General features: G+C 41.1%; 1 protein-coding gene across 2 annotated transcripts in view; it reads left to right on the forward strand.

The window, feature by feature from the left end:
- The window catches only part of HCN1 (hyperpolarization activated cyclic nucleotide gated potassium channel 1), a 324,316-nt gene extending 312,941 nt beyond the window's left edge, over window positions 1-11,375 (forward strand). The window contains exons 7-8 of one of the 2 annotated variants that reach the window (XM_080682007.1): window positions 6,892-7,056; window positions 10,210-11,375. In XM_080682007.1, coding sequence (XP_080538133.1) covers window positions 6,892-7,056; window positions 10,210-11,093 — 1,049 coding nt within the window. In that variant the 3' untranslated portion in view covers window positions 11,094-11,375. The remainder of the gene's footprint in view (window positions 1-6,891; window positions 7,057-10,209) is intronic. The other variant, XM_080682008.1, reaches the window with a different exon arrangement.
- The last annotated feature ends 8,175 nt before the right edge of the window (window positions 11,376-19,550 follow it).

Here is a 19,550-nt window from a genome sequence, read left to right on the forward strand (position 1 = left end):
TCGGGCCCCATTCCAGACTAACTATATCCTAATCTGTGTCTTTAGCAACATACCCAGGTGATTCTTATGCCTATTAAAGTGTGGGAAATGCTGCACTAAAGAATCCAGTCTGAATCAGTTGAGCATTAACTTTTACATTAAATAAACCAAGGAAATGTCTACTTAAATCTCCATTTTATTATTCATGCGTGAATGTGCATACATATGTGTGTAAGGAAGAAAAAGAGAAAGCCAGAGAAAAATTGGGGAGACTTTTTTTTTTTTTTGCTGTAGTAGACTCACCTCAGAAATATCTAATGAATATATTTTCTATTTAGACTATTATTTCTGCTGTACTTTCCTTTTTCAATTTTGGGTAAGCATATTAAACCACATAGGAAAACAAAGCTGTCAGGATATTACTTCAGAATACACACACACACACACACACACACACACACATACATACACACACACACACACACACACACTTGAGGTATCTAAGAGCTGAATTCATTTGATGAATTTTTTAAAAGCTGGCTGCTTTTTAAAGGCATTTATAATTCAAAGTGTTTGATTAACTTTTAAAGAGTTGAGTGTTGGTAGACTTAAAATCAAAAGGAAAGGCTTGTAGTAGTCTGGTAGATTTTTAGAGTTGGATAGAGGTAAGGAAACCATGCTCTTACCCTTCTTAGCTTTGATACTTTTGTGTGATTTCTGTTCCAGTTGCTTAACAGGTCCTCTTTAATCTTCTGTTTATCACATGGCCCGCATGGGGCTAGCAATGTTTCCTACCTGCTCAAAAGGTATTCTCAGAATTCCTGGGATAGTCCATCAAGTAGTTTAACTTGCCAAGGACAAGCCTTATAAATATATAGTAGATAACAGTCTATAGATGGTAGTGTGTAAAGGTGATCACATGTAGACATTAGACACTTGAAGTCACAATGGAATTTTAAGACACAGACCTCCTAAGGGAGGGAAAGGGACGAGAGGTTAAGGAGTGGAATGTGTAAACCTTAATGGAGACATTTACATACCCCACAATATAAAACAGTAATGTATTAAGCAAATTCATAATCTATCTCTAATAGATGAATGATAAGAGCAATGTGACTTCTGGTGGGTAGGGTCAAAACTCCTCAAAATGATATGACTATTTGGAATGTTGTGTTCAGATGTGAGCACCTCATTTTACGAAGAATATTTCCATCCTGGTATAAGTCATTCTGCTTTACATTTGTTGATTGATTCATTCATTCCTTATTTCTCGAACCAAGTGATATTATGTGATTAAATCTATGGTAAGTGCTAGAAATTGCATATGTGATTGTTGTACTTTTCATTAAAGACCTTATAGTTGAGTGTAGAGAAATACCGTGTAAGCAAGTAAGTCCACTTGGGTTGTAAGGGCTGAGATGCAAGAGAATAAAGGTGGAGAGGAGGCACAAAGATCAGTTCTTCATGGGGTACTTAAGAAAGGGTATTCATGGTGTGAAACCATCATACTTGAGACAAGTCTAAGGAATCAATGTGGTTACTTTATGAACAAATTGTTTGCGAGAGGGTGGAGGGTGTGGGAGATTATATATACTTCACAAATTTGGAGAGTTACATGATATATGAAGCATTACTTTTTTCTTAATTCTGGAAAATAGAGCCCAAATCACAAGAATACAGGGAGAAGGGACATAAGGATAAAAGGATGGGCACTAATGTTTTAGGAGTGCCCATACTGTGCTGGGCTTATACGGGCCACATTATAGGCACTATTTTAGTCCGTCCTCATTACAACTTTGCCAATGCATAACTTGTCTGAAGGGCCACTTAGTAGGTCAGTACTCAGAGCCCCAGCTGATCACCCTAATCCTATGTTTCAAGACAGATGTAAAGTTACTGCCTTGAAAAACACATGTTAACTCTCCAAACATAGGTGGAGAATTAAGGTGTGTTTGACAAGGCAGTAACTTTAGATGATCTTAATAATCCTTCTATATTATAAAAGGGTAATATGCAAATTGACCCTAAAGGCAGAACTACCAGGAATGACCAGTCACTATGACGTGCACTGACCACCAGTTGAGTGCGCACAGACACTCAATGCAGGAGCTGCCCCCTGGTGGTCAGTGTGCTCCCACAGGACGAGCTCCACTCAGCCATAAGCGCTAAGGATTTCCAACTGCAGCTTAGGCCCAGGGAGCGGGCCTAAAATGGCAGGTGGACATTCCCCAAGGGGTCTCAGACTGCAAGAGGGCACAGGCTGGGCTGAGGGACATCCCCCCAGTGCATGAATTTTCTTGCACTGGCCCTCTAGTCTATATATATAAAAGCCTAAGCAACCAGCTGACTGGCAAGTAGCTATGATGCGCACTGACCACCAGGGGGCAGACGCTCAATGCAGGAGTGGAAACCACAGGCATGGAAACATGGAACAGACTGATGAATCTCAGAGGGAAAGGGGAAGGGGGAGGGCAGGAAGAGATTAACCAAAGATCTTATATGCATACTAGAGGCCCAGTGCACAGATTTGTGCACCGGTGGGGTCCCTCAGCCTGGCTTGCAGGGATCAGACCAAAACCGGCTCTCCAACACCCCCTGAGGGGTCCCAGATTGCAAGAGGGTACAAGCCAGGCTGAGGGACCCCCTGGTGCACGAATCTGTGCACCAGGCCTCTAGTCTTAAATAACAGGATGGGCAGTAGTAGAAGACACTAATAATTGTACGAATATGACTATATCTATAGGAACTAAAATGATCAGTTATATCTTTAGAAAAAAAGCAAAATTGGTTCTATTTATTAGAATATGTATCATGATATATAATCTAGGTACACATAATTATCCCTTTATATCTACATTTGAAAATATGTTCTATCCAATATGTTTCAAAAAATATAAATTATTTAAAATACATCAAATACTACAAAATTTACATCTCTTTAATGTTTTATCCTACTTTTAATGTTTTATACTACTTTTAATTCCTTTCGTTCTTTATTCAATTCTATTTAACACTTAAAATGCTCCTACCAGCCAAGCCTGATATGCAAATTGTTTAAGCCAGATGTTACTATCTCCTATGTCGTAAGAGATACTATTTTACTAGTTCACTAGTATAAAGATGGAAAGATTACAGATACAAATATAAAAAGAAAACTAAAAAGTGATATTTCTTCTTGCACATTATTATGAGAGGGTGGATTAGAAACCTAAGTAATGTGTAGAAAATTAACATTTTGATGTACAAGAGAGAAGTACTTTTATTCCATGACATAAGTTACAAAAGAAAGAAGCAGCTTTTACCTAGGTTACTACAAGCAGTCACATACAAATTTTCCCACCAATTCTAGAAACTCAGGTTAAATACATTAACTTACAAACTTCTGCTGTAAGTTCATGACCAGCTCTTGATGTTACTGTGATGTTAAGCTCTGTTTTAGAGGTCTGGGAAATATTATTGCAAATTCTTTTTTTTTTTTTTTTTAAATATATTTTATTGATATTTTACAGAGAGGAAGGGAGAGGGATAGAGAGCTAGAAACATCGATGAGAGAGAAACATCAATCAGCTGCCTCCTGCACACCTCCCACTGGAGATGTGCCCGCAACCAAGGTACATGCCCTTGACCGGAATCGAACCCGGGACCCTTCAGTCCGCAGGCTGACGCTCTTTCCACTGAGCTAAACCGGTTTCGGCTTTATTGCAAATTCTTAAGGCTATTTGCCCTATCTTATTACATAACTGTTCATGTAAGTGACAGTAATCTCAGGAGGAATGAAATCTTTATAATCAGGGTTAACTAATGTCAACAAAAATATCATGGGGCAGTTGGTATATCTGATACCCTAAGGATTAGCCTACAGGAATTTAATTAATAAATTTTGAAAATGAAATTATTGCTTTTATTGCTTTTATCATTTATTTAGTTAGTAAATAAGGAAATCCAAATTTGAAAATGTTTATTTACCACTAGAGGCCCGGTGCATGAAATCCGTGCTCTGGGGTGGAGGGGTTCACCTCAGCCCAGCCTGCACCCTCTCCAATCCAGGACCCCTCAGGGGATCTCTGACTGCTGGTTTAGGCCAGGACCTGGCCTAAACCGGCAGTCGGACATCCCTCTCACAATCCTGGACCGCTGGCTCCTAATCGCTCACCTGCCTGCCTGCCTGCCTGGTTTTCCCTAACTGCCCCCTGCTGCAGGCCTGATTGCCCCTCACTGCCTCTGTGTGCCAGCCTGATTTCCCCTAACTGCCCCCTGCTGCCAGCCAGGTCGCCTACAACTAACCCATCTCTGCCAGCCTGGTCACTCCTAACTGCCCCCCTCACCACCTAGTCACCCCTCACTGCCCCCCCCCCCGCCAGCCTAATCGCCCCCAACTTCCCACCCTGCTGGCTTGGTCGCCCCCAACTGCACACCCCCTGCTGACCCGTTCGCCCCTAACTGCCCCCTCCCCCCCTGCCATCCTGGTCGCCTATTATTGCCCCCTCCCTGCCGGCCTGGTCACCCCCAACTTCCCCCCTCTGCTGGCCTGGTCACCCCTCATGGCCCCCCCGCCAGCCTGGTTGTCCCACCCAGCCTGCTGTTCAGTCATTTGTCCATCCCTCACTAACCCCCCTGCTGGCCTGGTCGTAGGCAGCCATCTTGTGAGGGTATGAGTGTTAATTTGCATATTACCTCTTTATTATATAGGATATTTTGGGAAACTAAGTTTCAATGAAGTTATTTAAATAGGACACCCTCAGTGCATATGGAGTAAAAATTTTATACTGATCTTATTGGAAATATAGGAACTACATAAGGCATGCCTGTAGTGCATTCCATTGACTCAGTTTTGCTTCATCATAGGACTTTCTAAGCCAATGTTTGGGCTCATTTGGTTTCTTTCTATATGCTACCATTTGCTTTATGCTTTCCATCACTGGAAAGGGACCAGGCTCAGAGCACATCTGACTCGGGCCAGCCTAGTATGTGGGTTTGTAACCATTTTTCTCTCTTTTCCATGTCCAGCATGGCTAGAGAGCGGGTCCAATTCCTGAGTAGAGGTGGCTGGGGATTGAGAAATAAAAGAAAGAGACAAGACACAGAGAAAGAAAAGCTGAGGCCAGGTGGACCGCTACCCTCTTCTGATGGAGAGACAGTGACCCAGAGCCCATACAGCGTGTTTATTTTATACCTCCAAATACCAGGAAGTTTCACCAAAAGGTCAAGACAAAAGGAGGTTTTTTGCATTCTTGAGTAGGCCCTGAGCATTCCTGGTGCTAGGCTGGATTTAGATATCAAAACCTACTTCCCCACACCATGGGCTGAAATGAACATCAAGCTGACAACACCCTTGCCCTTTTGGCAAGGCGTGTTCCCAGGGCATGGCTTTGCTGACGCCACTGGGTTCAGCTGACAATAATTAAAGAATGCCCATCTTCCCAGGGGACCCTCTACATGAGTTCTTAACTTTGTACAAGAATGATTTCACAACATGAGTCCAGATGATTTTGAGAATATGTTTATTAAAGGTGGTGATAGTGAAATAAAGGAAGGGATTATGAAAGAAGAGATAATGGGAGCAAGCGGAGGTGGTGCTCTGCTTTGGCTCTCTAGAAACATAGGAAAGAAGTGAGCCAGGCTGGGCTGCATGGACTCACTGAGAGGTAAATGTTGCAGAGGCAGAAATGAGCCAAGGCAGAGCTGCTGTTAGCTCAGTGAAAAGTCCAAGAAAAGGGGGCCTCGGAGACAGGTTTAGGGGGTTAGCCTAGGATGAGCTGCCACTGCCTGTTGCTCCCTGGTTGCAAGTCTCACCAAAACCCTTCAAGTTTAAGAGAAAAGTAAGTAGTAAAATACACACAAAAAGGAGATACCTGTGGACTTGCTTCAAGGAGGATGCATACACTGTGTCCTTGGTCTTGAGGGCTTTTATCTGGAGGTCTCAGGGAAGGATCTCAATATTATATTTATCAGCTTTCCCAGGTATGTCCTTTCAGGATCATGGTGTCTATTAAAATGAATTGACGTTTGCAAAGTAGGGGGCCATTAGTCATCGCAGCTGGTCCTGATGTCAGCCATGGCATCACTTCATCTGGCTTTGCTGCTTCTCTGGGCCTGGATCTGAAAAACAACTGAGGCCTGGATGATAGCTCTAGGGCTTACTGCTTAAGGGAGTGGTCAAGCGAGGACTTCTATGGGGTTCCTGTGAGGCTATCTCTGACCTCCATTTCTCCTCTAAGGGGGCTCTAAAACCACATGACTAGCAATATGCCAGGGGAGGAAAGGTCAGGGGAGGGTCCGAACCACATGACCAGAGATATAAAAGTCAGAGGGTCTAAACCTCATGACCAGTGAGTAATGCACTGGGGGAGGAATGGTCACCCTGGAAGCAAAGTTCTTGTTTTCTCAGTTTTGCCATTTGCTAGGCACCCAAGGATTTCCACCCCGGTGACCTTCTCTATCTGGCTGTAAATTGCTCAACCAGTTTGTTCAGCTGTCTCTTTCTCCATCCCACGTGCCAAGGAATTTTCCTAGTTCTTACCATTCTGCCTCACTTCCAGAATTCATAAAAAACTTCTACCTCAGCATGACTTCTTCCTGTTTTCAACTCTATTGTGCATTTAGTATTCCCTTCCTGCATCTTTTTTGTTGTTGTTATTTCAAGAGGAATGGAATGGGGACCTGAGGAAAGATAAATATGTCTCAGCATTCCCTTTGAGCCAAAAGCTTCAATTGTTTAAAAAAGAAGATGAATATTTTAAGATTGAGTGTTGGCAATTGGATACTTTTAATTGTCAAAATGAATTAGCTGATAAAACAGAAGATGCTGCTAATCATTGGTTTCTCACACCAGGCGATTCTACCTTTAATTTGGGGAGGCCATAATGGCCTCTAAAAGAAAATGACCAAACAAATCTGTTCTTGTTTTTCTAGAGATTTGCCTGTTGACCAAGGGACGCCGCACTGCCAGTGTTCGAGCTGACACATACTGTCGTCTTTATTCACTTTCTGTGGACAACTTCAATGAGGTCCTGGAGGAATATCCGATGATGAGAAGAGCCTTTGAGACGGTTGCCATTGACCGACTAGATCGGATAGGTACTCTCTTTGGTTTTGTCTTCTTTATGCACAATTCAGTTTTAATCTAGTGGGCTGATACATATTTGCAGTCATCAGTCCCAGATGCTAGTTCACAGATCGTTCAGTCGCATAGAAGTAGCAATTAGCTGTAGCCCTATTTCTAGAAAGATCTGAGGCTCTAACTTTCTCTCCTCAGTGTTCTAGGTTTACTTATTCATCTCTATTTTTACTAGCTACGCAATCCAATTTCCCCAGTGATGCCAACACAATTTGAATTTTCAGGTAAAAAGCAATGATAAAAATTCTACATAGCATTGAAATAGAATTTAAAATGCCAATGTCTGAGTCTACATTACAAACCAAAGTTACCACAAGGATTTTTTTAAGGTTCAACTTCACATTTTATCCTTATATTAAGAAATGAGAACTTGTGTTAAATAACTGTCTCAGTAGAAACTTCTGGAAATATTTGTAATGCAGACTCAAGCAGAAAAAAAGCCTTGCTAGAAATGTCCTACATAGATGCTTTACTTTGCAAATATCAATTTATTTTAGTCTTCTCTGCTCTGAAATAAAAATGTATAAATTAGCCTTATTAGTTACACTAGTTTAAAGAGTTGAATACTTGCCATAGTCAAGTTCCATTAGATTGGCTTGCAGTTAACTTCCCAAGATCGGCTGGGACACTGTGACACCAGAAGTATGCATTCATTTACACACCCAGATCCTCCTCCCCATCCTACCATGCTCTGCCCCTTTTCTCTGCTTAACTCTACTAGTCTTCCTCTCCCAGTTTAGACACCCCACCCTCTGATAGGCTGAGTACCCAGGTATGTTCTCCCGTATCCCTGGGAAGTTCCTCCATCACAGCACTGCTTTTAGTGTTGTAATTGCACTAGAGATGCTGAGCTTTGTAACTGCAGAGATCATGTCTAATTCACTATTACATTCACAGTACCTGGTGCACAGTGAATTTTATTGACGAGAGGTAGGGAGGGTTGAAGGAATCAATGAACTCAAAGGAGATGGGGTTGGGATCACTTGAAAGTAAGCAAAGAGGTATTGCAACTCTTATGAAGGTAAGGACTTGTGATTGATGTATGGATATGTGAGCTTTTCTGCTGCATTTCACACCTTTCCTTCCACCAATGTTAGTAGGATAACAGACTGCGTAAGGATCTGAAATTAGGTCAGGAGAAAAAAGATAGCATTTGGATATTACCATTAGACTTAACACAAACCTCAGAAACTCACCCTGACAGCTTAGAGATTTAACAGGGCATAGTGCCCATCGAAGAAGTGAGTACTCCTCAAAGCATCTTTACTTAATATGAAAAAAACTCCCCTCATTGTGGTGCATTAATGTTCATGTAGAACTAGAGACTAATTTCTGGGCATATAAATTCTTTTCCTAAACCAGCTCCACATCTTTAAAGAAAGCATTAAAATTGGGTTATTTCAATAGGAAATATCTCTTTATCTGATACAGCTTCATTCTCCTCTAATTTATTGCAGTTTATGTTTATAAAAAAGGTTTGCATGAAATGGTTCGTAATTAATAGTATAGGCAATGAAATTGCTAGTAAGCACCAAACATTTGCATTTTTAATTCTTATAAAATTCTAACAGTACAATAAAAGTTATAGTATTTTTCCACAAGGTCACAGATATTAGATTATGAAATGTTGCAAAGAAATGCAATCCTTCTCAATTGTCATCATTTCTTATAAATGTATTTTATAATTAGTTAAGGGAAATATGCTAAATAGTATGCTAACCTAGAGGTGTTTGTTCTTTGAGAAGTTAGGACAATTCTGAAAGGAGAGATAGGTAGCTATCCATTCTGTCAGTCATTTAAAATGATTGCAACCTGAAACTAATAAGATGTGTATGTCAGTTGTACATCAATAAGATAAAAAATAAAATAAAAATGATTGTTTTTCTCAGCATCGAATAAATTTTAGCATATACTTTCATTCAAAAATATTTCTTGTCCCTTTAGATGTCATACTTTATTAAGTGATTTGGCAAATTGATTCACTTTTTAGTTACCATGTTCACCTGGGTATGAATGATGTCATCGAAAGTCACTGATTTCCCCCTCTTTCATCAGCCTACTCCTGGTTCTAGTAGTTATTCTGCCACAGAATGTCTGCTAACTGCAGAGCCCTGGGGAGACCGTGGCAGGAAGGAGGGGTGATGGTTATGGTGACTGAGTTCTGGTGTGAGCTGAGAGCCCACCACATAGACCCTCACAGCGTTTCAGAAGAGGAAGATTGTGACGTGGTCCTCCATGAGGGCTGTGCAGAAGAACCCTCGAGGGAAATTAGCTGTTACAGTGTCAAAACCTGGACCCAAGTCTGCTCATCCTGATTTAAGTAGCATACAGATGGAACTCCCTGTGTTTTAAAGCCCCAGAGATGAGATTGATAGGCAGGTAGGGTAGAGAATCACTGGAGTGGGACACAGGTCAAAAACAAAGTCCGTGGCTTCTCGGACTTGCGTCGGGGGAGCTCAGTAAAACGCCACTTCTGGCTGAGCAGTGGGTGAGGCCCAGGGACTGGGGTCCAGCATTCACGTGAGACAGGTGTGTCTGGTTAGTTGAGGATGACACATCTATGTCACATTTGCTGTTTTCCCTTCCCAGCCCTGTTACTCATGAGCCCCATTTTCTAGGGCATTGTCCTCACCCTCCCTCTGTCTCAGTGCAATGGGTGTGGGCACGCCTCAAAGAGTGAGGTGAATAAAGTAAACCTACCCACGGCCTCTTGCAGGGTACGGTGCACCTGTCACATAGTAGGCGATCCACTGTCCTTTCTCGAAAAAGAAGCGTTCAGCTCAAATCTTGATTCCAGGCCCATCCTGACCCAAATGCCCTTTCTTCCCGGCCCTGCACGGTAGCCCTCATGTACATCTCCCCCATTTCTTCTGTAAGATGGCTTTGGCCACGTTACAGTTTTTTCAACTTGACCTGGATGGGTGGTGGGGTTTTCCAGAATGCTGCAGGAAGCGCCAAGGGCAGGGCCCCGCTTCTGTTTGTGAAGGTGAGTACTGGGCTTCGGAGCCTCCCCTAGGGCACACTGACCGACTTGCTTTCAGGAGCCACTGTCCCCGGAGTTGCCGCCTGTCGTGGGTAGGCGTTCTAAGCGCTTATTTTTCTTTCGCTGACAGGCAAGAAAAATTCAATTCTTCTGCAAAAGTTCCAGAAGGATCTTAACACTGGTGTTTTCAACAACCAGGAGAACGAGATCCTGAAGCAGATCGTGAAACACGACCGGGAGATGGTGCAGGCCATCGCTCCGATCAGTTACCCGCAGATGCCGGCCCTGAACGCCACCTCCACTGCCACGCCCACCTCCCGCCTGAGGACCCAGTCGCCGCCCGTGTACACAGCGACCAGCCTGTCCCCTAGCAACCTGCACTCCCCCAGCCCCAGCACGCAGACCCCCCAGCCCTCGGCCATCCTCTCGCCCTGCTCCTACACCACGGCCGTCTGCAGCCCTCCCGTCCAGAGCCCGCTGGCCGCCCGAACTTTCCACTACGCCTCCCCCACGGCGTCCCAGCTGTCCCTGGTGCACCAGCCGCCGCCGCCCCCCGCTCCGCAGCCCCCGCCTCCGCAGCCCCCGCAGCAGCCCCCGCAGCCACAGAAGCCCAGCGGCAGCTCCACGCCGAAAACCGACGTGCACAAGAGCACGCAGGCCCTGCACAACGCCAGCCTGACCCGGGAGGTCAGGCCCCTCTCGGCCTCGCAGCCCTCGCTGCCCCACGAGGTGTCCACCCCGATTTCCAGACCGCACCCCACTGTGGGCGAGTCCCTGGCCTCCATCCCTCAGCCCGTGCCAGCCGTCCACGGCGGGAGCCTGCAGGCGGGGGGCAGGGGCACTGTCCCCCAGAGGGTGACCCTGTTCCGACAGATGTCATCGGGAGCCATTCCTCCCACCCGAGGAGTCCCTCCCGCACCCCCTCCGCCGGCGGCCCCTCTTCAGAAAGAGCCTTCCTCAGTCTTAAAAACAGACCCAGAGGCGGAAAAGCCACGATTTTCTTCAAATTTATGATCCCTGCCGATTGTCACACAGACTCGAATAAACCGAGAACATTCTCAGATCTTATTTTATTCTATCTCCTGACACATCCCAATAGCCTATTATGAAGAGATATTTTAGACAGCTCTGGCCTACACGCTAAATGTAAAATATATATATATATATATATAAATATATATACATATACTATTAAATATATATCTAAAATCCCAAGAGAAATTCAAAGACTTGTTTAGCATTCAGTGTTATATATGTCTTCCTTGCTTTAAATCATTAAAAAAGATTTAAAATGTTGTTGTAAGATTATTTATTTTTAACCTGCTTTTCCTGAATTCCTTTGATATATGTATTTCTCTATTTTAGGAAGAGTTCTCGGATTCGATGCAAACAAAACCCTGATTTTAAAAGGCAGCTCAAATGAGCTACTGAATGGCACCAATCAACACCTCCTTCATTAGCTGTGTCTCTGCATCTAAATTGTGAATCATTCGTTATGGAGGGTGAAATAGCAAATCCCGTTTTATAGATCTAAATTGTCTTTTGGTGCTTTCCATTTTGACTTAGGTTAAAGAACAGTTGTATATGCTTGGCCACAGTAGGAGACTAGCAGCCAGTGTTAGGAGTATCTCTAACCTCAAACATGTTCATTGTTCATTCAGATAGTGAGGGGATATTTCTCTTCCTGTGTTATTGGACTTTTACCAAGACTCAATCCATGTTAGTTGTAAATAATCTTTTCAGCCCAAATTAAAAAATAGCTATTCTGTGCTGAATGAAGGTCAAAGTCATCACTTAAGAATTTAGTTTTATTGTTTCACTTCAAAATCTAGAGTTTTTAATTTTACAAAACCTAATTGTGACAATTATTCAACTATAATGCAATGGCTTGAAACCTACAATGTTATTTTAACCTGCAATGTTTTATGCAAAATTGTATGCTCGATTCTACAAATCGCTTGTATTACACCAAGAACCATCACTTTTCTTCCTTCTTGCCATAATCAAGCATTGGAAAATATCCCTGCATGCTTTTTTTGGGGGGGAGGGAAGGGAATAGGTTAAAAGCAGTCATTATAGGGAAAGGCTTACAGCATTTCTCATTTCTGGAAAAATATACCAATTTCATTAATTGCCTATCTTAAAATTCCTATAAGTTTGACTCGGCTGGAACTCTATCTTAAGACTAGAAGTGAGGTTTTCACTTTCTTTTAATATGATTACTATTATTGTTATTATTTAAATAATGACTTGTAAATCACAGCTTGATTTGGAGTTGCCCGTGTGTTCTGTCTTCACTGTAGTTGGTAGTTTACTGTGGTGTTGATTTAAAGAAATAAATGCTCATAGCAGCATCATGTCTGTTGGGAACACACGCTTGGCTCTATGTATACTGTAACTGAGTGGTTAGGAAATCTTAAGGCATATGGTGTTAACATGGGCCTTGGATAGGAAGTGTGTTGTTTTAAAAGTGCTGAGAAAAGTTTAGACATGGTGATGGAAAGCAGGGTGGAACTGAATGTGAGCATTGTTTGTTTATTTGTCTGTTTCCTTAACTCTTTCAATGATCCGGGAGCGTCTTCTCCCTCTGAAGGGAGTCCCTTAGTAATGATTTGTGCCTAATGCATCCCAGGAACGTGGCGGGTGACTGGAACACAATTGGAGGATCCCTGGTTACCAACTTCTTTCTGTAAATAACCCAGCTTGAGAGAATGGCCTAGAGTGGAGGTCTTCGGTATCTTTGACCCTGGTGACACTTTGAAGAACTCAAGCAAGATCCCACATTAAACGGGGAAGGCCCCAGATAGACTTGAAAACAGAAAACAAAACAAAAGCAAAAACTCTAAAATGGATCCATGCTGCCTGTTATGCCTTTTGTGGGAAAAGTATCTATAATACCAAAATGAGTCATTGTATTTAATTTCTGACAGATCCCAGCTTGTGTGGATCAACAATGCTAGTCAATGTAATGTTATCAGTATCATGCTGGTAACAGGATGGCATGTCAGGAATGGTGTAAGAAAGGGGTTGTTCAGTCTACCTAGATCCTATGGGAAAACTGCAAGACCATTTACATATCAGTACAAAACTCCTTTATTTTATTAAAAGATGGAGAGTTAACGTCAATTTATTAAGATCATGTATTGATCCTTTAAATTATTAAAGGTTTACATTTGATAGGACAAATGGGTTTGGTAGTGAAATATTTTTATACAATAGATACATTTTTGGCTTTTTATTTCGAGGACTATTGGGAAATGTGAGCAGGGTTGAATTGTATGTTCTTTCAGTGCAACCAGAACATTTTTATTCTCTTTGTAACAGAATGGACGAAAAGCTAAGGCTTGTATGTTAAACTAACAGTGGTGCAGGGTGAATTATTTACATCTATGTATGAATCTATATACTTAGGTGAAGAAAAAAAATGACTCACATTCCTGTAACGTAAAAGCCAATTGCTAGTTGACAAGTGACCTCTTTTCTCTGTACCTAGGTAAGCCCATGAGTATGGAGTTTTAATCTGTACAGAAAGAAATGTATTATTGAAAAGATTGGTCTTTCTGCTGCTGGGGAAATAGTAGACTAGCTGATTCTTCCAACAACTGTATGATCAGGGACGCGGTAGAGTATTTCTTTTGTCTTTGCTCAAAGCCATACAAATATAAATATATAAAGATTATTAATAAATTCAACAAAATAAACTAAAATCATGAATATTTTATTTTATCAACATAACCCAACCTTTTGTTTTATTACTGAGTACAGATTTGACTCTGTCTTTTTGTCTTTGCATCTTCAGGTTTCCAAGAAGGTTTATACATAATAACCATAAAATTAATTATAGATATTCTGTAAGGGTAGAAAGGAATTGAAACAGAACATAAGCTCTCAGCTAGTTCTCTATTTCACCTCTTCTGTATAGTACACATTGAGTTTTCTCTTTTTAATTCTTTTCTCTGTCATTCCTTAGCATATGGTTGTCCAACTTCAATACACAGACATTTCTCTGGTATTATTGGATATGGGGATTAGAGATAATTAGAAATAAAGCCTGAAACTTATATATACACACCTATTTTATGGTGGTCATTGACCTCATAAAGACTTTGCATAAGGATAGAACCTCCCTACACAAGTAGATTTGGAATGAGATCTAAAAGCTCGAGATAGAGTTTATTACAGTGAGTGAAGGTGTCCTGAAAACTGTAAGATAAATGGCAGGACAGGAGTATTCATCAAAGAAATAGCCTGTCCCCAGGCCTCAGTGACCACTCTGTAGGTGAGTGATTCCCTCATGGATGCTTGCTTGTTTGTAAATGGCTATGTTGCCATTTAGGGACTGAAATGAGCATAACCTCTGCAGGACACTGCACAGCACCATCAGGCTGCTAGAGTAACTCTTGCAGGTCTTGGGTGATTTAGACAATGTGACGTGTTTTGCATTTTAGACGTGTGATTTCAAAGCCTGAGTTATTTATACTTCCAAGTACCAACATCTCTATTACCTTTCAGACTTACCTGTAAAGTCTCCATGTCTTCCTTTCCAACTTAAGTATTGATAGTTGTTAATTGCACTATGCTGCTTTGTTTCTGTGGACCTCACTTTCGTCATTTATGACATTAAGCTGTTTGAACAAGATTGCTCCCCCTTGGACCTCTATCCTCTAGAACACGTGCCATGAAACACACATGTGGTCCTTTTGTTCTCATGCACTCCACCTAGCAAAGATTCTACACTTGTCCTGCCTCTTTGAAAAATTACTTATGTTCTTAAATACAAAAGAAATGTGGCCCTTAAAGAAAATTCGGATGCTATGCATCAATAGCTATTTTGAGTCCTGAAAGAAATGGTAAAACTTGAAGCAAGTGAGACTGGCTGCAGGCAATGAATCACCAGCTCAGTTCTATAATTTCATTCAATATGTCCCTTTTCCAGGAAAATAGGAAGGAGCAAGGACGATTTACTGTTGTATTCAGGGTCAAGTGTATCTGCTACCGGCACTTGAAAGCAGTGACTTTCATAAGCAATTTTGATCCTTTTAAAAAATGGCATCTATATTTTGTAAACTGGACAACAGGAAGTCCATCAGGAAGAGAGCCACTGCTTTGAAAAGAGAACTAGAGAAAATACAAATTCCCTTGCCTAAATCCTTAGGAGCAAACCTGCCAGAGGACTCACATTCCTCCCCACCATTTTGGAGTTTTTGACTGAAGGCCATGTTCCTTCCTTCTCCGGGAGCAGTTGACATTTCCATTAGCCTTTGTCATTTTGTTCTTCATCATTTCACTTAGAGCTCTAGGGTTTGAAATGCATGAGCTTCTCTAGCTAGGGAAGAATTAATGACATATTCACAAATTTGTTGCCGGAAAAATAAATTTTTATTATAATTGTTTAGAAGAGAACATTCGTGATTTTTGTGATGCTTTTCAAAGCAATAGAACTACCCTCTCAGTCCTATTAAAAAGGTGCAATTCCGAGTTTCTCAAAGTAGGATATTCTGATATCTGACATGATAAGTATTTCATTTGAGAAATATTAAATACTATTTAATAAGTAATAGGTTTGAATACATTATATAGAATTCAGTCTCCATACATCTTCATACCAAGAATCAGATACATATTAAATATATTGGCTTGTAAACAAACACAGAAAGATTCAAGTGATCACTCTCCTCACAGAAATTGTCTTACAATGCTAAACACACATCCCAAAGACACTTGCATGAATCAAAATCTGTTTGATTACCCAACTCAGAGCAGCCTGTAGGACCTGTAGCAAGTTGAACTGAATATTCTCAACTGTGGTTTCTCTCTACCTTGTAAGAGTAAATCCTATTTGGGAATTAACCAAAACTCATTGGAAGCTCTAGTAATACAATAAATAATCTAGTTTGGCATCACTGTTTGCAGTCACAAACCAAATGTGGGTATTTTTATGTGTGGCCCATGATTGTCTCTGAAGGTCTGCTAGACATGTTCTGAGAACCTTTAGATGTGGACAGCTTCCCAACAACTCAAACTCTAAACATTCTAAAGATCTGCAATATTTACCTATAAAGATCTAATAACTACCTGGCTGGTGTGGCTCAGTGGTTGAGCATTCACCCATGAACCAGGAGGTCAGGGTTCGATTTCTGGTCAGGGGACATGCCCAGCTCGCAGGCTCAATCCCTGTGTGGGGCATGCAGGAGGCAGCCGATCAATGATATTCTCTCTCATCGTTGATGTTTCTATCTCTCTCTCTCCCTTCCTCTCTGAAATCAATGAAAACATATTTTTAAAAACTTAAAGAAAAAAATATAATAACTTTATAGCTTTATATCTAGCTGCTTTTTACACTCACAGAAGAACAATGATCAAATGCACTGAGTTGGGCTTCTTTTGCATAGTTCTTTTCAAAGGGATGATTACTTACTTTACAACACATTCTGTATTTCTATGAAGAAATGATACTGATAGCCAATCTAAAGTAACCCCTGCCCTTATCCCAGCACAACATATTTCTCAAAGTGCATGTTTCTGTGATGGCAAAAAATAGCAAGGTTTGGTGCAGGAAAAGTTGTGACATTTCTAAAAGTGTTATATCCTCTCCCCCCCCCTCCCCAAATTATAAAGTATTTGACAAGCTGATGCTATATAAAAATAAAACATGAAAAGTGGATGTATTTATTTATTTTACATAAAAACCAGCAAAATTAGGGGGATTAGCCACCAGCCCAAGCAAATTCACTTCACATCTCAGTTCTTAATGATCTAGTCTCACCTTTTATACATAAACACAATTCCACACGTCTACCTCCACACCTGACCAGGAATTGTTTCAGCATCCACAGGGCGACAGCCTGGTCCTCACAGGGAAGCCACCTTTGCTGACAGTCTACATTGAAAAAACAATTCAAGAGCAGTGCATGTAGAGAGGGAAGGTGACTTTGAAGGAGATTAAACACATATCTGAGAGGGCTTTCAATATTCACTTTGATAGTAGAGATGCCACAGTATTAGTTCTCAAAAACAAAGGAGAATCTGACATTGAAACGTTTATGAAGATTTACTTCTAGAAAATAATGGATATAGAATTCCGTTTATTGTGGAGGGGCTGATGTTTGTCATCACTCTGTACCCCTTTCTCCTTACTTTCCTTCTGATATATTTTCATAGATTCCTCAGTCTCTTTAAATATATTTCTCATGGACATTTTTTTACCAATGTACTTAATAATCTCTTTGCTATGACAAATCCTGTTGAGTAAGCCTGTGTTTTTATTTATAATGGAGCTAAAAATGTGTGCCTTAAGCAAAGATATGCATTTCCAATGAAGCCATAAAATCTTCCTTAATTGCAATTTAAAAAGTGAGGTGGGATTAGTTTACAATGTCTGTGGGAATGTGAAAATAAAAGGAGAAGCCTTAGGTTATAAAATCTCAAGTTTCAACAGATTAGAAATAGGCAATCTTGGGAAAGAGGGAAGGTTTCGAAAAACATTCAGAGACATTTTTAGGCCTTCATTTTTAGAGTGAATCTTACTTTTCTGACCTGGGAGATATTAACAATAGCACCAATATTAAAGCTGGGCCCTTTGCTTCAAAAAGAATGTGACTAACTTGGAGAGGGGAAGGTGTGGGTTGTATTAAGATTGTGAAAAGACCAGAAAATGTGGCCTATTCAGAAATAAGAAACAAGCAAAGGCAGCTTTTCAAACTAGGAAGCAGCAAACCTTCTAACAGACAAAGGATGGCTCAGCAGGAGGGGGATCTGGTGCTCAGGACAGGAGTGGGGCGGGCCTCTGCTACTTCAGAGCACCCTCAGCACGGAACATCATCAATGTTTCTCAGAACTTAGACAGCAGAACCCAACTGACACCAAGTACACTCATACCAGCAAAGCTCTATGTCTGCTTCTGTACTTACAGTAGCAGAATTCTTTATGTAAAGAGATCCAACCAGCAGGTAACAATTCCTTCAGACTGTGGGTTGGCATAGGGGAAATGAGAATTTTAAAAAATCTGGTATCATTGTGTACTGGTATTTATACATTGTTTTTTTTATTTTACTATAAATACCTTTTGTTAGATTTCATTCATATTACACAAAAGACATTATAGGTATTCATTTATTTTTTTAAATGTTATGCTATCAGGCCCTGGCTGGGTAGTTCTGTTGGTCAGGGCACATACAGGAAGCAACAAATGAATTCATAAATAAGTGGAACAAGAAATCATTGTTTCTCTCTCTCTCTCTCTCTCTCTCTCTCTCTCTCTCTCTCTCAAATCAATAAATAAAAACTTTTTAAAAATGTTATCAATGACTTATCATTTCAGGAGAGTAAATGGGACTAGTATAAGATATTAGGTATAAAAAGAGGGCATTGAAAGGGTTAACAACCATTGTCCTAAGTGCTGATGTGAACAGGGTTCTGTGCTGCACTGGGTCATAGCATTACTGCTGAGCAGACACTCTAATTTGTAGATTACAGTGCTTTTTATAACAGAAAGCAAGCATGTGGAGTTAGGGAGAATAAAAGTGCATAGGAAGAGGCAGCAGCAAGGAATACTTACCACATTAATTAAGAAATAGTTTAGCTTTATAAAACTTTAAATGCAGCATATGGTAATTAAAAATAACCTAAGAGTATAATGAAGGTGGATCATAGTTTGCAATAATTAATTAATTACTTGGCCTTGCAGACTGCCCAGTAGTAACTGATTCGTTGAGCAGCCAGAGTCAGATGGATGGTCATGTCTAAAGATGCTTATTGGCCCTTTCACCCATATTTCCCCAATGTGGCCTGGAATTTATGCTGTTTATTCACTTTGTGTCCATTTTATTTTGTTATACATGTTACCTTAGAGGTTCAAGCAGATTAAGGCTTTATTAGTTCGACATATAATTTAGATGACCCATTAAATCATTCAATTCATTCCTCAAGCACCTATGGTGTATAAATAAATGTTCTAGATGATATAGATGTAGCTGTGAACAAGATGGGACACATGCCTTCGAGAACTTATATCCCTCTAGGAAGAAGTACATGATAGATAATAGATACATAAACAAACAAACAAACAAATAAAAACAAAATGGTGCAGATAGTGAAAAAAATTATTTGGAGGAAACCAATGGAGAAAAGGGAATGTCAAGAACAGGGATTGGAGAGCATTTGCTATTTTAAGGATCATGAGCAGGAAGGGCTTCAGTAAGTTCATTTTTAAGCATTAGAGGCCCGGTGCATGAAATTCGTGCATGGGTAGGGTCCCTAGGCTTGGCCTGCAATCAGGGCCAATCTTCCCTGCCCCCTGCTGCTGACACTGGTTGCCCTCTGTATGTGGGGTGACCGGCAGGGCGATCGGGGCCCTGCTTGCTCATACCCACCTTTGCCTGGTGCCACTGCATCTGCCACCACCCACCCCCCGTTCTCCATTTCCCATTGGGTGATCAGAGCCTACTGACTGGGGGGAAGGAATCAGAGGTT

The sequence above is a fragment of the Plecotus auritus genome (genome assembly GCF_963455305.1).
Source record: "Plecotus auritus genome assembly, chromosome: 7".
NCBI lineage: Eukaryota > Metazoa > Chordata > Mammalia > Chiroptera > Vespertilionidae > Plecotus > Plecotus auritus.